The sequence below is a fragment of the Acanthaster planci genome, linkage group LG18 (genome assembly GCF_054643075.1).
Source record: "Acanthaster planci isolate LZ-2023a linkage group LG18, COTS_SCS, whole genome shotgun sequence".
NCBI lineage: Eukaryota > Metazoa > Echinodermata > Asteroidea > Valvatida > Acanthasteridae > Acanthaster > Acanthaster planci.
The window spans coordinates 4765962-4787778 of NC_141794.1; the positions used below are offsets into that span (position 1 = coordinate 4765962).

General features: G+C 41.8%; 1 protein-coding gene and 1 long non-coding RNA gene across 4 annotated transcripts in view; both read left to right on the top strand.

Annotated features, from left to right (window-relative positions):
* The window catches only part of LOC110978458 (ATP-dependent DNA/RNA helicase DHX36-like), a 17463-nt gene extending 5878 nt beyond the window's left edge, over window positions 1-11585 (top strand). For both annotated transcript variants that reach the window (XM_022233479.2, XM_022233488.2), the window contains 15 exons: window positions 30-131; window positions 504-650; window positions 1086-1229; window positions 1772-1874; window positions 2522-2665; window positions 3364-3572; window positions 4004-4121; window positions 4256-4354; window positions 4698-4871; window positions 5404-5574; window positions 5982-6081; window positions 6476-6575; window positions 7079-7202; window positions 8881-9033; window positions 10214-11585. In XM_022233479.2, the coding sequence (XP_022089171.2) occupies window positions 30-131; window positions 504-650; window positions 1086-1229; window positions 1772-1874; window positions 2522-2665; window positions 3364-3572; window positions 4004-4121; window positions 4256-4354; window positions 4698-4871; window positions 5404-5574; window positions 5982-6081; window positions 6476-6575; window positions 7079-7202; window positions 8881-9033; window positions 10214-10366 (2041 nt within the window). In that variant the 3' untranslated portion in view covers window positions 10367-11585. The remainder of the gene's footprint in view (window positions 1-29; window positions 132-503; window positions 651-1085; window positions 1230-1771; window positions 1875-2521; window positions 2666-3363; window positions 3573-4003; window positions 4122-4255; window positions 4355-4697; window positions 4872-5403; window positions 5575-5981; window positions 6082-6475; window positions 6576-7078; window positions 7203-8880; window positions 9034-10213) is intronic.
* A 147-nt stretch (window positions 11586-11732) lies between these two features.
* On the top strand, window positions 11733-20091 carry LOC110985527 (uncharacterized). Of its 2 annotated transcripts, none has more exons than XR_002599004.2 (5): window positions 11733-15014; window positions 15362-15432; window positions 15680-15776; window positions 16418-16525; window positions 17174-20091. It is a non-coding gene; the product is annotated as an uncharacterized LOC110985527 (long non-coding RNA). The 2 variants fall into 2 exon arrangements; XR_015428254.1 differs by having other exon boundaries at window positions 15683-15776.
* The last annotated feature ends 1726 nt before the right edge of the window (window positions 20092-21817 follow it).

Sequence of the window (21817 nt, forward strand, 5' to 3'; positions counted from 1 at the left end):
GTTAATTTAAATACATCTGTTTGGGACAGACTTCTGCAAAGCGTAAGCCACGTTGTTCTGGACGAGGTTCATGAGAGAGACATCATCTCTGACTTCCTGCTGGTCATTCTCAAGGATATTCTTCCCAAAAGGTACAGAGAGGAAGGTTGAGGAAGAGTTTGCTTGATACTCGCACAGATCTATGGCAATTTACCACTGAGTTTGGCAGTGTTGGCCAGTTGCTTCAAGTCTGATGCAACAGTAGATATTGTTGTCTGTGACAGTGGACGAAAGGGAAAAACAGGATGTGATTTGAATATTTCAACCTTTGCCTGTCTCGTGAAAAGATTTGAATTGAGTTACAGTGATAAATTGGGTGAAGATATGTTTTTTTGATGAGGATCAAGCCACTTCACGTGATTTTACGATACCCCTGATCATCGAGCTTGTAGCAGTTCCTGGATGCAGGAATCCTGTCGGCCCAGTGATCGTGGTCGATAACCAAATGTTTCTCTCGTTTTCAGACCGACGCTCAAGTTAATCCTGATGAGTGCGACCCTCAATGCCGAACTGTTCTCAGCCTACTTCCACGGTTGCCCGATGGCCAACATTCCTGGTTTCACCTTCCCCGTCCTGGAGTACTGGCTGGAGGACGTTCTTCAGATGACCAAGTAAGGCAAACACAGACTTGGGAAGCTTCTTTTAACCTCTGAAATCTGTCGGTGTTACACTAGTGGCTTAATCTGTGTACCTAAAAGAAAAGGAGATATCAAAACCTTATTACACTAACAGTTGGGCTGTTTTCACAGTCCAGGATACAGACAGGTATAGTTTTGGCGGACAGGTCATACTTTGTGCATAGGTGAACTTGAAAGCACATAGTATACTGTAAAACATTGAGAAGAAATGAAAGTACAGGTGAAAATTTATCAAGATCAGCTTACCAACCCATTTTTTTAAACAACTTTGAATGTACCGTGTACAACATCACGACGTGTGTCTTCAGAAACCTGTTGCATTTCACCAAATACCTTCTCCTTCTATATGACAGACTTCTTATTCCTATCTCCTTTTGAAAAACTTATCTTTGTTCGTTTGTTGAACAGGTATCATCCTCCTGAGCAGCGTAGGAGACACGAACCGGTGTGGCTGAAGTTTCGACGTGGGAAGCGCTACCGGGAGGATGAGCTGAAGAAAGACGAGGAATTCAGGGAGAGGTTCAGCAACTACATCGTCGAAATGCGACAAACGTAAGCTACACAGATGCTGCTCAAATCAACAATCCCATAAGAGCACACTCCAAAAAATGAAAAGCATACATTTGGTGTTGTGGATGTCACTTTCATCACGGTGGTCTTCCCTAATACACAAGACAAGCACCGTTTTGTGCACATTCAGTTGTAAGTTAGGTACATAGTATGCAAGTCAGTGGGTGTATCAGATATAAAATACATCCTCAGAGTGGAAGGCAGGAGAACCTAAGACCTCCCTTTGTTGCCATTTTCTGTTTTTTTATGTAATCTCACTAGTTCATGTATTAAGTAAAGTCATTGCATTGAACACTGTGTTAGCACTGCATTAGCAACTCTTTGTATTTGTAGAATGTGCTTATTATTAGAGAAGGAGGAAACATGAATATTCATAAACCAGCAAGCAAAGATAGCAATCTCCTGACTTCAAGAAACACATTCTAAGTACGAGGTTTTCCACCATCACCCATCTGGTCTCTTGTTATTGGTCTCCTGTATATTTTCTACCCGACTGTTGAGGTTGTTTTGGTGTATTCTGGTAGATATCCTGAAGAGGTGGTGTATCATCTCGAGAACATGGACCATGAGAACATGGATCTGGAGATGGTTTCTTCTGTTATTCGTTACATCTGCCTTAACAAACCGGTCAGTTCATAAGGAGTTCCCAGTATTTCATTGATCTTGTTGGTACGAGTGGCCAGTAATTTTATTCATTATTGTTACCAGCAAAGTTCACACTGTGTGTCCACCCAGACAGCCCATGGTCTGAACCCAGCCCAATCCAGCCAACTCAACCCAGCCAAGCCCATACCCAGCCCAACTCAACTTAACCCAACTAAACTCAACCAATTCCAGCCCAACCCAGCCAAGCCCAGCCCAATCAAACCAGGTCCAGCCCTAGCCAACCAAAGCAAACCCAGCCCAGCCCAATCAAACCAGGCCCAACCCAACCTAATCCAACCAAATCCAGCCCAACCCTACCCAGTCCGGCCAAACCCAACTCCACCCAACCCGTCCCAATCCAGTTCATTTCAAAGCAATCTAATCCAATGAACTCCATGCCTTCATAGAGTACGTCAATAAGCAGCTGCATGATTTTCTTGTTCGGTGAATACAACTTTTCTGCAAACTGTTGAGACATGATATTAGGTTCACACCTTGAGACATCTTGAATATGCTGATCTGAAAAGAATTTCAATCGTTTTAAAAACGATTAATCTGTTAGATAGGTTTTCCCAATTTAGTAACGTTGGATATGATTTGCTTTTGCGTCTAAATTCTTCTCTTTTTAGGAGGGCGCCCTTCTGGTCTTCCTCCCAGGCTGGGAGCAGATCTCCAAAGTGAACGACCTCCTGACCCAGCAGCAGATGTTCCGGAACAACAACTTCCGCATCATTCCCCTGCACTCCATGATGCCCACAGTCAACCAAAGACAGGTCTGATATTAAGTTGGACGCACAGCATTTCAGCTCCCCAAACACGACTCGATGGTCTTGTCTAATGTTGGTGTTATTTTTTGTTTTTACCACGCCTCTCAAACTTCAGGTCTGGAGTGACTTTGTATCAAATCGGTTCTCATTTTTTCATGCATCACATAACAGCAGTTATTAGTTATGGGATTAGAATGAAGTTGATAAACAAAGAAACAGAGGCCGTGACCGAAACGGGCTTCCGGAGCTACGGCTAGGTCTATTGTCTACGCATCTCCAGGCATTTCTAATGGAGTGAAGACCTAGACCTAGCTCTAGATAAGAGATTCGGATGCAGCCAGAATCATTGACAAACGCTGTTGGTTTTGACTGGTACAGCGTCTTTGAAATCTAGAGCAAATTGTAATATAAGTAGCCTAGCTGTTAAAACAGAGAGAATTGTGCTTCTTTGAAGAGCAAGTAACAAAGGATTCCTTGTAACTTGTCGCTTATTTTGTAGATCATGTTTTGGTTGCCAGTTGCAGGAGGTGTTTTCAACACATTTCTGGCTTTATTTAAATGTCTGTAGAATACTCTATGGTAAAATTTGTATAAAACGCCAGGTTTCTGTGACAAATTCAGTGAGATTCACTTTTGGTCTTTTGGATAAGTTTCGGTTGAACCTCAATGAGTCTTACTTGAACTTTTCACAAACTACGATACAGGTATTTGAGCGACCCCCGCCGGGCGTCCGCAAGATCGTCATAGCAACCAACATTGCCGAGACGAGCATAACCATTGACGACGTGGTGTACGTCGTCAACCTGGGCCGCGTCAAGGAGCGGAACTTTGACGTGGAAAACAACCTCAGCACCTTGAAGCCGGAGTGGATCAGTGTAGCATCAGCCCGTCAGAGAAGGGGGAGAGCTGGCAGGTATGCAGACATATCATTAGCTATTCATATATACAAATGTATTGATTATCTATTCATATATGCACATTTTTTGTCTGCAGCTCCACTTATAAGCATAAAAATGGCAAGAAAGGAGAGTGGGTAGACACTCGTGAATAAGATGTGCACATATTTTGATCTTATTACCAGAAAACAAATCACTTGTACTCAAATAGCGAAGTCCACCTCTACAAGTTTTTGTCTGTAAAAAATATTGTTTTGTCCCTTCAGAATGTGAATGAATATTTAGTATGCTTGAATGAGTAGATAATAGATAACAGCTGTGATATGTCATTAAAAAGTCTGTTTATTTTGGGAGCAAAAAACTTCAAATGTAGCTTGAACAGGTGGGTATGGTGCTGCAGGTGTTGGGAGTGTATTACAGCAAATGTGCATTTGATCTAAATGTCCAGAGTGCAACCCGGGGAGTGCTATCATCTATACAACCAGCTTAAGGCGGCCATGCTGGCAGACTACCAGCTGCCGGAGATGCTGCGGACGCCACTGGACGAACTCTGCCTGCAAATCAAGGTGGGCAGACGTGGTGATTGGTCCACGTACTGATGACCTCACACTCTGTTTATATGTACAAAATAATGTTGCTACAGTTTGCAAGTAACATGATCACACACTGACATCGTGGGATTTTTTTTTTGTCTCTACAGTCACTGAAGCTTGGTAGTGTCCACGGCTTCATTGAGAAGGCCCTACAGCAGCCTGACCCTGGGGCAGTGGACCTGGCATTGGAAAGCCTAACACGGATGGTCAGTCTCACTATAACCTCATCCGGTGTTTTCTGATTGGTCACTTTTTGATTTTCAGTGCATTGTTGTTGTCAAGATCTTGTTGGGTGGTCACTAGACCCCACAAGACCACCGTGAGACGAATGCAAGACCCTCCATTTTAAATTCAAGTAAAAAGGTGTTCAGTTCAACTGTGGCAATATCATTCCTGAGTCATTATTCGTTCTGATACCTGTGGTTAACTCCATGACTGATCATGTGCCTCGTCTTCTGATGGTCTGACCACGTCGCATGATACAGTGTTTTCGGTTTAATGTCATGGGGTTTTAGTTTTAAAGTGATATTCTCTCTTTTTTTCTCCCAGAATGCTTTGGATGAGAATGAGGAACTCACCCCGCTGGGTTACCACCTTGCCCGGCTCCCTGTCTCCCCGACCATCGGCCGCATGATTCTCTTCGGTGCCATGTTCTGCTGCCTGGACCCCATCCTAACCATTGCTGCCAGCCTTAGCTTCAAGGATCCCTTTGTCATTCCACTGGTGAGATCTTTCTGCTCTCCACATGTTCCACATCACAGCATCACTGCCATTCTGACTCCAAATCTGCTTTGGCTCGGAGTCTGCCTTATATTCAAGAGCGAATAATTAATAATTTGTAATAATTTGATAGTGACGGTAATGCTTATATAGTGCTTTCCATCGTACCAATGATTACAAAGTGCCTTTACCTTAATACCTTCAGCTCTAAGCCTAGTTGGCAACCGTCTCTTTTAATAGCTGTGATGTGTTCTGAGACTTCCCCCTTCCATGTCCAATCATTTTTTTCTCTCTCTCAGGTTTTGGTATCAAGTTTCTCTTCACAGCCCTACTGTAGTGCAGTGGTTAATCTTTCAAAATCTGGCCCAACAAGGTTTTCTATTTTGATTGACTATAATTTGATTTGAAAAAGATTTGAAAGACTGCTGAATTGTTCCTCTTTCTTCATGCAAGATGGGCATAAGAATGAGAAAGAAATGAAGCTAGGTTGCTTTTAGGTAGTGAGCCAGGAGTGAAATTAGACGATTTGTTGCAGGGCAAGGAGGAGATGGCCGACGCCCAGCGTAAGCGCATTTCGGAGGACACGTTCAGCGACCACCTCATGCTGGTCAATGCCGTGGCTGGCTGGGAAGAGGCCAGAGACCGCGGACGACAGGCCGAGAGTGATTACTGCTGGAGGAACTTCATGTCCATCACCACCCTCAAGGTATTAGGAGCTGATGCAGCTTGATTCTCCAGCTCTACCAAAACATGAATTGTAAGGAAGGAGTCTTGGGTTCAAGTCCCACCACAGCAACCTAATGAACTTTTTCCCCTTCAAGTCTGTGTTGAAGTTGAATCCTATTTCGAGTGTCCAAGTGCATAGAAATGTAAGATTAGAAGTACAAGGTTTTGGACAAAACGTAACATGGGTGTGCCAGAAATCTAATGAAATAGGTTTTCAAATGGCCAACCCTAATATTCAAATTTACGTCTTCCACCAGCAGTGCACATGGACTTAGAATTTGACAATCCTTACTGCCTTAAGACAACCTGTAAAGTTCACGATGGAAGGACGTTTTCTAGATCTAATAAAGATATTCTTCCTCTATTTTCTCCCCAATCTTGGACTAGATGCTGGACAACATGAAGACCCAGTTCTGTGAGCTGCTGGCATCCATAGGCTTCGTGGCCGGGAAATCCTGCAAACAGAGGGCAGCTAACAGGAACTCAGGTGAGCCATTGGGGAGATTTTTTCAGCATTGAAGTCGAATCCCTGAGGTTGTGTGAGTGTTCAGTCTACCATCAAATTCAGATGTTGTGTACTCATTTGCACGGTGCTAAAGTATGACAGTTATGGCGTTTCTGTTGAGGACAAGAATTGAAAACTAATCACTGCAAGACGAAGACGTACAGAATTGAAACAATGAGAAATTTCGTGTTTGTGATCATGGAAGCGACACCCAAAGCCAGATACGGCCTTTTCGCAAGTTCACATCATAATGAAACTCATTCTGTTGACTATTCTATAAACCCAGGTGGCTCTGAGGAATTAGACTATTACCCCCAACCCAGTTTTATAGTCGGCTCCTGGAAGGTCGTTTTTATTTATTGTTTTTCTCATGCAGACAACAGGCAGCTAGTCAAGGCTATACTGTGTTCAGGTCTGTATCCGAATGTGGCCCAGGTGAAGAAGAACTCATTCAACAGGCGAGATGGAAGACACAGGTAAAAAGCCTCCAGGGGTTAATTCACCTGCTTGTTTGTGTTTGTGTCTGTGTCTTCGACATGGGTTTTCAGGGCTGTGACTGCGTCTTGTGCCAGCATGTCTCTGCATGTTTTGAATGCAGCAAAGACATAATCCTAGCTCTCTTCAACAGATACGGATGTAGCCTCTGTCTCCGTTGTCTGTCCAGAGATCTTCGCAGTGGTTATTTTTGTTCTCCAGTCTTTCAGTTGTAAATGAACGAAGTTTACTTTAATAATATCAAGGTTTTGTTGATGCCTTTTATTAGTTTAAGTTTTGGATGTATTCTCAACTGACACTATTTCACTGTATCCAGTTAAAGTCTTTTTAAGGGCATTTGAATATTATCACATAAAATATGCACATAATAAACAAATCATTATTATGGTTACTGCTTTAAAAAAAAATGTAAAGAAAGTCTTTAGTTGTTGTTAGAATGACTTGCAAATCAGGAGACATGAGTTTCTATGTCTGTACTGTGCAGGCCAGCTAAGATTATGACTCCCCAAGATGGGCGGGTCAAGATCCATCCCAAGTCGGTCAACTCCGACGAGGCTCACTTCCCCACCAACTGGATCCTCTACCATCTCAAGCTGAAATCCACCAACGTGAGTATAGTCCCGATGCAGGGCACCGTCAGCGGGGTACCATGGAGAGCCCCATTTCGTATTGCACTGTGGGAAAAGAGGGACACCCCCTTGCACCGTTGAAGCAGTGTTTATTTTGGCATGAGAATGAGGAGGATTCGGCCGATTTTTCACCTTTTCTGTAGAAATGCTTGAATGAGGATAATGAGGAGTGCATAAGTGAGGCCCCATTGTCATTGGTATAAATGCTAGTGGACAGTATACATATATAACATGGTTTGAGGTTGAATAGTTGATATTATCCCTCTGGGGGAGGGAGTTGATATCAACTATTCAACCCAAGTAAGCCATGTTATATTGGTTTTATTGTACCTCATACATATTGAGTTAACCTCTGTGAAGTGAAACAAGTCACTGAGCTTGAGAAAATGTTGATCGACAGTTACCTGTCTTGCCATCTTTTCAAGTGTACGTACGTTTAGCCCATAGAACAGTTCCCCATTTGCTTAATAAAGTACTACATGAACTAGCAGACAGGTAACTGTGTGCTAGTTTATCTACTCATGCCTATTTACTCTGTGCATAAAAGCTTGTGTGCGACCTTGACAAACAGCCAAAATAGCAGATAGCGCTCAATGATGAATGGTCCGATTAGACTTCAGTATTCGATCATGAATATGCATGAGGTATACTTGTAATAAATGTGTGGTTAGCGGCAGGATGATATGTGAGAAATGTCCTCTATGAGGTGGTTTCCTACAAGGGAATATTTGTAGGCTTGCTGTGTTACAAGTCAGTCTTGTTGGACATTGTGTGTGGCTGTCGGAAGGACGTGGCTTTCGTTGACACAAAGAGATCTGACCAAAGTGGAAGAAACTGGCATGTATGGGCCTGTCACTCAGGCCTGTGAACCCGTCGATATCAAAACCTGGTTCCATTTTTTTGGGCCGGGTGCCTGTAAAAGAATTCCACGTATAAAATGTATGTGCATTTTACTAGTGAAGGGCAGAATTGGTTGAAAATCATCGTGCTGCCGAAAAACCCAGTCCTGCGGTCATAACTCCGGTTCAGAGATTGACGGAGCTACTGTTGTTTCATACAAATTAAAGGTAGAAACACTTCCTTTAATAAAAATTTTAGGGGAAAGGAACATTTGCCCTTTGGCACTCTGGTGAGATGGATACTAACCTTGCAGTGACATATTTGAGAGTAATTAGACGTGCATCTGACATTCGCACCTGTTGGGTGGTGTTTCCCGAACACTTGGATTCGGTAAACGTGCGGTTTGATGTAACCCCCTGGGGCCAATTTCCTAGAGCTGCTTAAGCACAGAACTTGCTTAAGCACGAAAAAACCTTGCTTAATATACAAAGTTTACCATTTCAAACTCTACATAATTGTCATGCTAACCAAAAGACAGGTAAATACCATTCCAAAACAATATACATCACAAAACGTTTGGGCTGGTAACCTGATTTGTCCAGCAAGGTTTTTTCAAGCTCAAACAAATTTTTTGCTCAAGCAGCACTGTGAAATTGGCCCCTGGTGGTCATTCTCCTGCTTTGTGCACTCTGGTGCACACGGCTGCTGTTGAGTTCACCCCCTTTAACTTCTTCGAGTGCACCTCCGCCGACACCCCTCATGAGCCATCCTTGCTCCAAGTTTGTTGTCAGTTCCTCTGTCTTCCCCTCCCCCACAGGTGTTTCTCCATGACACCAGTGCTGTAGAGCCCTACCCTCTCCTGTTCTTTGGCGGGAAGATCGGTGTCACCGAAGAGGAAGGGCTGGAGATGATCACCGTCGACGATTACATCAAATTCTCCGCCCCGGCCAGAATAGCCCGTTTAGTCAAGGTAAGCCATCACTGATTCCCTGTCCTCAAACATGGGGTCCTCAATGGAACGTCCGAGGATGCTGTTTTGAACAGTGTTTAACTTGCTTGTCATTGTAGTTGAGAACATGACAAGTGCAGCACAAGCAAGGTAACTCACAAGCGCAGTCACGTGTCCAGTAACATGAAACATGCCTTTGATTTTTATGAGGAGCTGGATGATGCATCATTGATTTGTTTTGGGGCTAGTGATGAGGTCACTATAGCGATATTGGACTTTACTAGGATGTATGACAATGCAGGTATGAGCCCTAGGCACTAGTATTCCATGGACCTTACTCTGCTCACTCAATCAGCACCAATTTTTTTGTTCTGGTGAGTGCTGTAGTTTTGCCTTCCATGTTAACGTTAAGCTGTGCACTGTACTAACTGGTTTGAAGCACTCCAGATATCAACAATTTAACCACTTAATGCCAGGTGCCTTTGGAAGTACTGTGTTTAAAACCGGGCAATTTTTCAGTATCTTCGATTTTCAAAAATCTTCGAAAATTCATGTCTTCTTTTCCTGAATGCCTAAACCCCATTGAGTGACTGTCTGGTGGCTACTCTGATCTGACAGACAACATCTATTGATGCCAGAGTATTTCAGCGAGGCCTGCCACTTTGTAAAAAGAGCTCAGATTGTGTGGTTTTTTACATAAGTTTCTTTTGTTCCCAAAACTAGAACAGTGCGCTGCTGGCATTTTTTCAATAGGGGCCAGATAAGCGTGCAGCAGTATTGTATCACTCATCACTTGAGTGGTGGAGCGCTTTTGTCCCCCGTGGTAATCCGCTCGCTCTGAATGCCACAAACAGTGGTATAATCTTTCAAAACAATGACAGATTTCCTCCGCTATTGACGACGTAAAAAAATGTTGGCAATTCCCAGCAGCTCAGTCTTTTGTTCAGAGTACAGTCTTTTGTTACAAGGCCCAGCTCTTTCGTCCAATTTCGGGCACCCTGGCTATGCGTACAAATCCAAGGTACCTGAAACTGGGCTCCCTGGTTGCAAGTGGTTAAAAAGCAAAATGCCATGTATATTACAAAACATTGTGGCATTTTGAGAGCCACAAAATTTTTCATTTGCCCCAAAGCCCTGAGAGATGTACCTCTGTGCTAGAAGAAAATTGCTGACTTTTGTGGATATATCCCAACATTGCCAGGAACTCCGGTGTGAACTGGACAAGCTGCTGCAACAGAAGATCAGCCAACCAGGGATGACCTGCTGGCGTCAAGACACCAAGGAGGGCCGGATCATGCAGGCCATCATCGACCTCATCACGACCCAGGAGGACAGCAGACAGTCTGCATGGTAGATGGGCCAATGTTAGGGGTTGTACTGACTCTACTGGAGGTCAAAACACGGAGGTCGTCTTGTTATACTGGCTGCCATGACCCCAAGATGACCTAGGAAGACCTCTGCATAGGTAGTCGGCACAGTTTTAGAGTTGGTTGACCTAGAAGGCCTACCGCAGGCCTGGAAAACCCGGCAAGGCCTGCTACCTCAACTGAGGTTGTGAAAACCCTGCTAGGGTAAGGCCAGAATGTGCATTTGTATCACGGGGGTCACTGCTTGCCTCATAACAACCAAGCTAGGAGAAATATAACATAGTCAGAACAGTTCAGAGTTCATCCACGTGTACATGTACGGAAGACCGAGCATAGGCTTATGCATTTGATGGTATGTACTCAGCAGTGACAAAGGTTGATCCAGAACTGAATTTTGGGGGGGGGTGGGGAGTCAAACTCGTTTGGGGAGATGATATCTCGAAAACGGATCAAAAAATAGTTGACAGGTTAAGAATGAAACAGATCATAGCAGTGTAGCTCTTATTAGATAATTCTCTGAGAGTTACCGGGACATTGTTCTACATGTTGGAAGAATAAGTAGTTTTGTCTTTTGAAACATGTATAAATTTGTTCCCAATTTCTGACAGGATCTGCAGATTTATTTCATTTCTGTTTCACCATGATTATTACCAGTCACTCGCTAAGCACTCAAACTTAAAACTACAGACTAGTATGCTCTGGATGTGAACCTGAACAGTATAAATGTGCCTGATATGTGAACGCTCCAGGATAGCATTGTTGTTCAAAGTAATCATGAATCACGTACGTTCACCCAGCACTGCCAGTGTACCAATTTAGTTAATACATGAGATTGTAGGGGGTGGCGTATGACAGAGGAAGCCATAATCTGGTCCTGTCCCCTGTGACTAGGGCTTCGAGTTTTGATCAAAAGAGGCAGCAGAGGAGAGCCACAGCCAGTGTTCAATACATGTACATGCCATGGTCTCGTATGGAGACACTTGCCAACGTAGGTTTTCCTGAAGATATACCCAACATATATATTTGCAATGGATGTCTGTATTGACACAGATGATAAAGCCAAAAGTGCAAGAAGTTTAAAGTACTGGTAATATTCAGCCATTTTATGCAACATGGTCATTAGAAGCCAGTATCGATCTTTGACATATCATAAACTGATTTGGATCAACACCATTAAACCCTACTAAATTCTACACTATTCGAATATCAACTGGACTTTGGGTTAGTCAGTGAACTGCTGTAACACAACAAAATCACAGCGAACCAGATTTTTTAGTTCGTGAATCTGGCTTTAAAAACTTTTGCAAGCTAGTGACTATCAGGATGGCCTTTCAGTTCAAAGCTAGCTTCACATTTATGCTTTTCATATTCTTGTGAGAACCCCAATTGTAAGAATACTATGATTTTGTAACCAGGTCGAGTCCTCGTTCTTCTCTCACCTGACGCTGGTTCCTTTCCTTTGTTCAGTCACATTGATTCTGTTCCTTCCCGCTATCATACACGTATTGTATTTTCGCAGTCGCATGTGTGCTGTACGCGTCTATGGCTATAAGCCAGGCAGTCTGTGTATGACGTCACTAGGCAAAACTCACACTGCATCGAAAGCCCATTTACAGAACACGGATATATGGCGGACCGACTACGAACAGACACACTGCAAACATGTATTTGCGATGCGGTGGCACACGTGCACCTGTGCGGTATACTGAGCGCACGATGGTCACTGTAATCTGGCTCATTTCGCGACTTCGTGTATCATCAAGAAATTAGTCTGTGAGGAATCGCTGCACACCTACGTGATGACATTGATGGAGTAAGTACAATGGATTTTGCTTTTATTATTCCACACTTTACAGGAATAAAATTCATAGGCCTAGTTCTTCAGTTGAGAGAGAGGAGACCATGGATAAAGGAAAAGACCATGTTGAGACTAATCCTACATGCAGGACTGGGATCAACACTAGGCATGCCTACACTCCACTGGCTACAGTACATCATGTGCATGGCCCATTTCTGTCAAAATGACATGAGTAACTTTAGTAGGCCTATATGCCCACTGGGATTTTGCACACATCTTGCACAGTGCTATTATTTGTGCTCCCCTGTAATACTAGGCCATCCCATAATATGATACAAGCCCAACAGGCCCAACTTCACTTTGGCATGCTGTGCATATTTGAATTGTTGAAATGATAATTGATGCGACTGCATCAGGATGATGCAGATCAGTCAGTAATAGTCTGTGCAACTTGGACTCTTACGAATTGCCTTTTTAAAGGTTTGGATATGGTCCAGCAAAACATGGCAATGTACACACACTGTATACTCATCAGAGTCAGTGTGAAGTTGCCAACTTGGTCTGGAATCAACTCACTCCGAGTCAACTCCATCTCGGGTCAACTTGGTCCCAAGTCAAGTCAGTCTTGTCAACTCTTGAAGGCAGGCACTTGGCTGCAGCATGAATAAAAATCTTCCAAGCTAGTTTCAGCGCACTTTAGCATACCTGTATTAAAGTACATGTATTTCCAGAATTCTGACATTGCATGTACACTTTATTTACACATGTAGGCCAACTGACATGTGCATGAGATGCCTGGCCTTGTAATTTGGGAAGGCCAGGCACTTGGATGCATCACTAATTACCACTGATAAAAAGGCAAAATCCCAGTTTTTCTTGTCAGCTTGACAAACTTTGGCATATAAGTATTTCCAGAAATCTAACATGGCATGTAGCCTACACTTTATAAACATACAAATATATTGTATGTTAGCCTATTTAGTTCAGCCTGACACAAAAGTCAATTAAGAACTTGGTTCCTGATTTACTAGGAACTTCCGTGTTGAGTTGTTGTCAGCTGTTGTGGAGATCAGAGGATTTGGAACTTAGACTTGGACTCAGATTCAAACAATGAGAACTTAATTGGCTACCAGGACCTGGTCCAAGCCCCCCTCCCTGATTTTTAACTTTATTTTACTGTGCAAGACTGGTGGTCTACGCCTTTATATGCCTGTGGTGCCGCGGCATGTGCAAAATGGGAAACAGGACATGATAGGGTTTAATTGGAACGCTCCTTGGTATGTTGGTAAAGGTAGGCTGATTGTCCAAATACAAAAGGATTTGCACGGAATCATGCAAATTCATTCTGTTCATGGAATTCTGAAAGTTTCCATGATTGACTTAGTAGTTTACAGTTTAATGAGTTGAAGGTTGTACTGAAGTGCAACATGTTACTCATAGCAAACTGCCTGAAGTCATTAGTCTGTCACGAGTTTGTGCTGGGTCCAATGTCCACAAGCAGGGTGGACGTCGGACCCTTCAGTTCTGGGAGTAGATAAGTGTCACAAATTCTGCTTTTTTCAATCAAATTTTCCCTTGAGAATGACAGCAGCCATTAAGCTTGAGGTACCCAGGCTTAAGGAGGTTTCTACACCAAAAATCACTGAGGGTTTCCTCCGCATTCTGCTGTTTTCTTCCCAACGATCGCACCGTATCGTACATTTTGTGTGCATCACACAGTGCACATGCAGGGACAGCCAAGGGACAGCATAGCCGAGCTAGTTCCGCACGTCATTTGGACTATTTTTGGAGGTGGCAGTGTTTAACCTGCCACAGCTAGCATAGTATTTGGCCTGATGGTATCACTCCAGTCACATGGCTCAAAGACCACTCGTGTGATAAAAATAAGATTCCACCCCCTCCTCCATATATGGACAAACTGACCTTGCTAAATTGGCCATTGGCCCGCGCATGTGCACCGAGCCTGTGATGCACACAGATTGTTCAGTACAGTGTCATTGTTGATAAGAAAATGGAAGATGCGTGAGTAAAGCCTCCAATTTTTCAAAATAAGATTGGTCTTAAAGTCTAAAAACTGGCATTAATTACACAGTTTTCAAGAGTTATACATGTAGCTAGGTACTTTAAGCTTGCTCTCGCATGAAAATTTGCATCACCGGTCATCGACATACCTCAAAGGCTGGATTCAAAATACAGATAGCATTGCAACCCTGTATAACCAAACACTAGAAAAAATTTCCCAAAACCCCACATAAACATTTGAGAAGTACTTGCCTCGAATAAGAAGGCAAAATTCCTGTCTTTCTTGCAACCCTGTATAACCAAACACTAGAAAAATTTGCCCAAAACCTCACATGAACATTTGAGAAGTTCTGTATACTGGATAATTTCTATTATTATCTCAATTTACATACACTTAAACAAAAGTTTGTTGAAAAATTATTTTCAATTTTTGGGCTGGTTTAGAAGTGTCCATTTTGCACTGAACGGAAAAAAAAATAGGAAAACTGAGCCAAAATATAAAGTTTATTGGAAAGTTGTAGTGGGTGAGTAAATTCCAGAGTTTTGAATTAGATTAGTTGGAGTTGGATGAAATGTCTGTTAATTTGAGGTAGAAATGTTGCTCCGGCAAGGCACTGCAGGCAAAAAATCAAACGGCACCAAAGGGGGTGCACAGTTAGGGGGCTTCAACAATAAATGAAGGATGTTGCTGTGACAACAGTAAAAGCTGAAGTGATGCATGTTTTTGTTTTTATTGCAGGAGGAAGTCATTAAGAGTAGATGATATAGCAAGTGGCCAATGAGAGGGCAGCATCAGTGGAGAGCACAGAACCTGAGTAAGTTCCTTCCCAGCACCAGGTTATTCAATGAAAAGCTGGATTGAGAAAGTAAACTTTATCCCTGTAAGTTTACTCATTTTCCCCCATACTATTACATGTGTCTTAATGCCAACCTTCCCAGATCCTTCAAAATCTACCAGGATATTTGTGGAAGATTGAGGAAGGTAGAGCCCAGCCCAGCCTTTTTGAATTCAAATGGGACTTGATGTGTCCGTAGAATTATGTAGAATGAATCATACTGGGGAGGAGTTTTAGGATTCAGAAAGGTTTCTAGGAACCACCGTCTTTCTAAGCTGTCCTTACGTCTTGCTGCTTAAATAATCATTACTTGTCTACACTGTCAGCTCTGACAAGTTTGGCCTCACAGAAAATGATGAAGATGACTCTGATGTTAGCCGTAGCACAGACAGAGAAGGTAAGTACATGTACTTTGTCTAAAGACTGTGTGTAAAAAGGCCCTAGATATCGGGAAACAAAATTAACAATTCTACACAAAACCTTTGTACTGTGACTTCCTTTGTCTGACAAAGTCAACAATTCAGTGCAGCTTTCCACTAAGGAAGATACTGCTTACATTTACCACTGTTTGTTTTCACTGCTGAAGTTAACACCTAGAGTCAGTGATGACATCCGTATTTTATCTCCTTTTTGTTCTTCTCAAGAAGCGGGCTCAAAAGAGACTCAATTCTAATGATGACCCAAGTGACAGCCACTCTGACAGTGATGAGGAACAAGAACAGTGGATGGAGGAAACAACAGGTACAAAAGCTGTCACTTGTTCATCATATTTGCCATCTGTGAAGAAATTAATTTTTGCAAGTAGATTTGGCCCTGGTACTTCCTAACGTCTTAACCCTAAAAGGGCTTGGTTACATTGGACCACCTCACAGCCCGCGGCAATCCCCCAAGAATTGGACTGTCCAATGCAGGATTTTGTTATAAACTTTCCTTCTCAATACGAACATTAAAGTTTTATCTCAATCCGTCATATAGTTTGACAGTCACTTGGAAGTTGGAAATGGCGACAGAAAAGTATACATTCTTGGTTGACCTCTCTCGGAAAAAAGGTGCTGTTTAAGAACGGTATGTTGGATTTTCACAAAAATGGTGTCAGAATGACCAAAAGGAGTTACTTAAAAAAATTCCAGAAGGCTTCTGGAAAATTTGCACCTTGATAATATTGGAAAATATGGTAAAGGGAGGTAGACTCCCTCTCCCCTCCCCCCCAAATCTTAGGGGTAAAATTCAGAGGTTTTTCAAGAAATTTCCACTCACACAGCCAGAGTTTTCACAATTTGTTAAGTTTTGCTCATTTGGGGGAAAATTATTATTACAGTGTGACTGAAAAACCTTACGCGACCTTTCCGTCGTGCTTTTTTGTCATTTTTCCCTGAGTTTAGATTTGGGAAGGCCTCATTACCAGGTGAATATACTGCCTACGTGGTGCGAGTGGATTGACCAATGAAATCTCCAAAGCGAAGAGGCAGGTTACCTCATAAGTAGCACAGGTAAGAGTCCTGTGTTTCATATCGTTGCCGGCCTTCTGCAAGGATGAATCGGTGAAAGGGGGGAGGGGCCAGTTGGGGTCATTTGAAAAAAATGAAAGGGTCTTTTTGGTCTATTTAGTTTGAAAATTAAAAAAAAATTGGCCCCCAGAATCAAGTTTGTCCCTGCTCCCCCAAAAACCTGGGTCCTGGATCCACCCTTGGGTGCTTGTGGCTAGGTTTCACAGCAGCCCTGACCTAGAGCTGGTTGTGTGCATTGCGTCAACCAAGCAAGACGATAGGGATGAGGTTAAACCCTTTCAGAAGTAATAAAATTGGTCAGCAGAGTCAACGGAATCCTCCTGTCATAGTTCATTTTTCTGACATGAAAATGGATGAAAAGCAACAGACACTAAACAGTTTGGAAATAACTAAACAATGGAAATAACCTAGCCAGAAGTAGTAATTTGTAGCACTAGGTCCTTCAGGCTCAGAGTGTTACGTAGCATTTTGTATTACTGAGTACTCTTAGCCCAACAATGCCTGGTACTGTTAGGGTTAATGAAATAAAAGGTGTAAAAACAAGGAGCATACAAGGATCCTGGAATTTTTTAAGAAATGCCTCAATTCCTGCTGCAACTTATTTCCTTTTGTGATTAATTTCTTCCCCAGACCTCCTCATATGAAAGGTGTGGGTATGCCCCAGGAGAAGCCGACCATGATGCTGATGAGAAGAGCGCCCTCGCCTCCGTCAACCTGGAGAGGAGGGAGGAGGACAAGATCCCATGGACTACACAGAGATGATTCATGAGATTGTCAAGGAGAGGAAGTAACTCAGATAGATGCCAGATCTCACCTCAGTCACTGAGGAGGAACAGTTTCCAAGATTGCATGAGGGATCCTCATCAGAATCTTTGGCACTGATTCCCAAAAAGGCAAGGAAAGGACTAAGTCTTCTCAGAGATGCAGTTCCTTGCTTCCACCTTAATGATGGAGCAAGTCTATCTGCATTTAAACTCTACTCAAAGGATCAAAGGATCATATGTAGTGATCAATAATTTAAACAAGAGGTATTCACATCGCAAAAACGAGCATCATTTAATGTGGCTATTTTCTGGCATCAAAACAAGAAACTTCCACGACAGAGTACTGAAGTCTCACGACGCTGAAAAAAAAACTTTGGTCAGCACCTTGTCTAGGTCCTTTACGGCCCTGAAAATGATGTGATGGCGCTGTTTACAAGTTAGAATAATATTTTGGTAATGTGAGGGCGCTGTTGATGAGTTAGAATGATATCACGGTACTACGAGGGCAATGTTTATGAGGTATGATATCGAAGTAATGTGAGGGCACTATTTGTGATTTAGAATCACAGAAATGAAGCACTTTGAAGATGTATCTATCTCCACATGAAAAAATTACATGTAACCATTGAGACCCTTTTATTCAGTAAAATAATGCAATGTCTGACATGTATCTGTTTGCAAATCTTCCCCCAAATCACATATTTTTATAATTATCTGTAAATATGATGATTTCTACAAAAAAAATCTAATTTATGGTTGTCAGGGCATTAAAAACAAAACAGCTTCACAGTTTTCCAAAACCTAAACACAAAATGGTGTAAGGTCCAATATTTCAGTCACTTTTTCTCAAAATGTCCTAAAGTGAGACACATGCATGTACATTATTGTACAACGATAGGGTTGTATAGTGCTGGGCAGCTCATTCATGTCATTGTAACCCCCCCCCAGCTCTCTGAGACACTCCCAGTCTCTCACCCCCTTGCCTCAGAGTCATTCCATGTGCAAAGAGAATGAAAGGTGGCCATTTTGAAGTTGTGCAATACATAAGCAATACACATCACCCAATGCTTTTTTACCTTTCCAGCTAATTGGGCTCTGAAACACAACTAAGCAGTTGCATTGTCTCACATTCTGTCACGTCTATGGTGCTCAACCAAGCATGAACATGAACTTCAGTGTACAATAAGTGAAGTCAATGAGGTACACACCTGGCTGAAATTTTCAAAGACAAATATCTGATCCTTTAATTTTTTTTTGAGTAGTGTATATTGGTATAAAGTACAATGCTGCTATAATGAACAGGGCGGGGTCCATACACAATGCTTGGTGTAGCATACCTCCCCAACTATTACGATTTCATTGGTACTGTTCCAATCCTTGCATGAGGCCTAAAAATCAAAATGTTCCCATTTCCATAAAAAAGGGGAAATATCCTGGCAAAAGAGAGCGTTATTTGCAGAAAAAAAGAGGGTGCTATTTCCTATGTTGAAATGTCACTTGTTACACATACGTGTACATACATGTGTGTTCTTGTTCGTGTAAAACAGATTCTCTTGTGCAGCAGCTTGTTTTGCTATGGGCTCATAACATGGCTGTTCCAATTTCGGAGTTTATTGACATCTGAACTTTTGAGTCACTGTCATCAGTCCTAATTTCTTTTTTTTAATTTAAAGCAAATTTGTGATGTTCAGTAAAAGTGCACAGAAAATTTGGGAGCCAAGAGACATGTTCCATATACCGAATCATTCAGTATAGTAATGCTGTACTGTACTTGCATCCAAATTATTCATGAATTAAGAGGTACTCTGTAAATTAGATAGAAAAGTGGTCAGTTTACTTTTTAACACATTTGTTCTTTATCATTGGCTCATATTAATGCAAATTTAAAAACATTCATGTTTACATTAAGTTATTGACATGCTATACATGTTCTTCAAAATTTGCAAATAATTACCATTTGGAAAGACTCTAGACACTTTGATACTACTTCTTTTGAGGACTAAAAGCTTGTAACTATTACATGAAAAAAAAAGCTTGTAACTATTACATGAAAAAAAAGCTTGTAACTATTACATGAAAAAAAAAGCTTGTAACTATTACACTAAAAATTGAATGGAGTTCCCATTCAGGCAGCCAAGATACCAGCACTGTTCAGTCAACCCAGTGGCTGTTTTGAACCTCACTTTTAACAAGTTTGCCCCCCCGAACACAGATATTGACAAATGGGAAGAACCACCAACATAGGGCTGGATAGCTTGGTTTGTAGAACACTCGTACGGTGTTCCAGAGGGCGCAGGTTCAAATCCCACTCCAGTCAATTTCTTTGTTCATCTTTACAAGTTTTTCCTTTGACAAACTTCCATGTGCATTTTGTATTTTCCAAGTTGCACATCCAATTTGCCAGAGCATTAGAAAAAAGTCTTTCACTTGAAATTATCACAAAACTGCAAGTCGCAAATTGTTGGCTCAGTGCTGAAAGGTCATTGCTGCAAAAATGTAATTTTTGAAAACACTCTAAGGGCCTTACTTTGTGTATGAAAGAAATATTTGATTTAAACAATTTTTTAATTTTTTAGTCATAAGACTAGTTTTTTGTGGCCAACTAAACACCTTTCAGTGCATTCTAAGGACCTTTTAGCACTGACATGAAATTTATTTCATTTGAAAATATTACCTTGCAAAGCGCTTTGTGTGTATGTCAAACAATCACCATTTATTGCTATAACCAGCTAATTTCTATTTGCAAGTGAAATAAATGCTCATTTATGTAAACTAGCAGAAGAACTTGTTTGTACATGTATATCTATTTGTAGAACTGTAGTACTTTGCCACTTTACCCTTCTCCTAATCTGGACCATTTTACACTGCCAGAGTTTACATCTGTTACCATCTTTAAATTTTACATTACAGCCTCATCCTACATGGAAGCCCTGCTTGTCTTGAACATCTTCCAAGCTCCTTGCATAAAGTTCCCTCTTGGAGCCTTTTAGTCTCAATCTTATAAGGGCTACAATAAACCCAATAGCAGTATGGAACATTAAGAGGCTACATCCTTCAACCCATAGGATCCTCAGAGCCGTAATATTGATAGTCCCAAGCCCCCAGCCATCCACTCTACCCTTCCTATCAGCTCTCAGACTTCAAGCCTCAAGGACTTCTACCCTTGCCCATCTCCAGTACACAGTTTGGCTGAAAAATATTCTAAGTCCAAACAATGGAAGGTTTAACATTTAGAAACGAGCACATTCTTTCAAGAAAGTGCCGTGGCATAGCGGTTAAGGACACTAACTGCTATGCACAAGGACCTGGGTTCAATTCCAGGTGGGCATGCACAATTTTGTTAAAAAACTTAGTAAAAAAAAAAAAAAAAAAAAAAAAAAAAAAACTTCCTTTTCCCGGGGACCCCGGGATTTGAACCGGGGTCCCCTGGCCTGACGGCCAGCAAGCTAACCACCAGGCCATAGGCCTCTTGATAGATATAATTTCGGAACTTATATTTAAAGGTTAGGATTGCGCAATTTCAAAAAGGTCAGAGGGCACAGACATTTGCATGTATTTAAATGACAAAAACAGAAATTTCAATATGATAAAATACACAAAATATTCAGACCTTGTATTTCAGGTCAAATATATATTTGCAAACCTTTCTATATTTACACTTCCAACTGTTCAGTGTGGTAAATGTATCATGTACGTGTCAATAAAAATTCAACTGTGTTGGTTGAAACTTGATTGGAAAAAGATTCTGCTAGGATTAAAACGTCATGTCCTCTGAGTTTTTCAATTTAGAGAATATTACACAATTTTCGGTATCTTCCTATAAACGTTAAAATTTGTCAGCTTTTCTGGATCACTGGGGGCACTACTGCTGTGAAGTAAATCAGGGAATTCAGGCAGATTCAGTTCTTTTTTTGTCTTGCCATTACCACTGTGCCATTAGGGCAGTGTTCAGTTCTGTTTTGCCTCCTTCCATTACCACTGTGCCATTAAGGCAGTGTTCAGTTCTGTTTTGCCTCTTTCCATTACCACTGTGCCATTAAGGCAGTGTTCAATTCTTTTTTCCTCTTTCCATTACCACTGTGCCATTAAGGCAGTGTTCAGTTCTGTTTTGCCTCTTTCCATTACCACTGTGCCATTCAGGCAGTGTTCAGTTCTTTTTTTCCTCTTGCCATTACCACTGTGCCATTAAGGCAGTGTTCAGTTCTATTTTGCCTCTTTCCATTACCATTGTGCCATCAAGGCAGTGTTCAGTTCTTTTTTTCCTTTAATTCCATTACCATTGTGTGATGTAGTAGGCTTTATGGAATAGTAATAGCGCCCTCTATGGTTGGTCAGCATTTTATAGCACAGCCTCTGATGCAACAAACACAACGGAAATTCCTCCCGCCAGGATTGCTAGGAGAAACCAATCAATGTCATCAAGTTTTGTCAATTTTATTCCAGTGCTAACCCTTAAGTGGCGGGGTTATTTTGTACCATCTCACAGCTGAGATCTTGTCCGTCCGAAGCC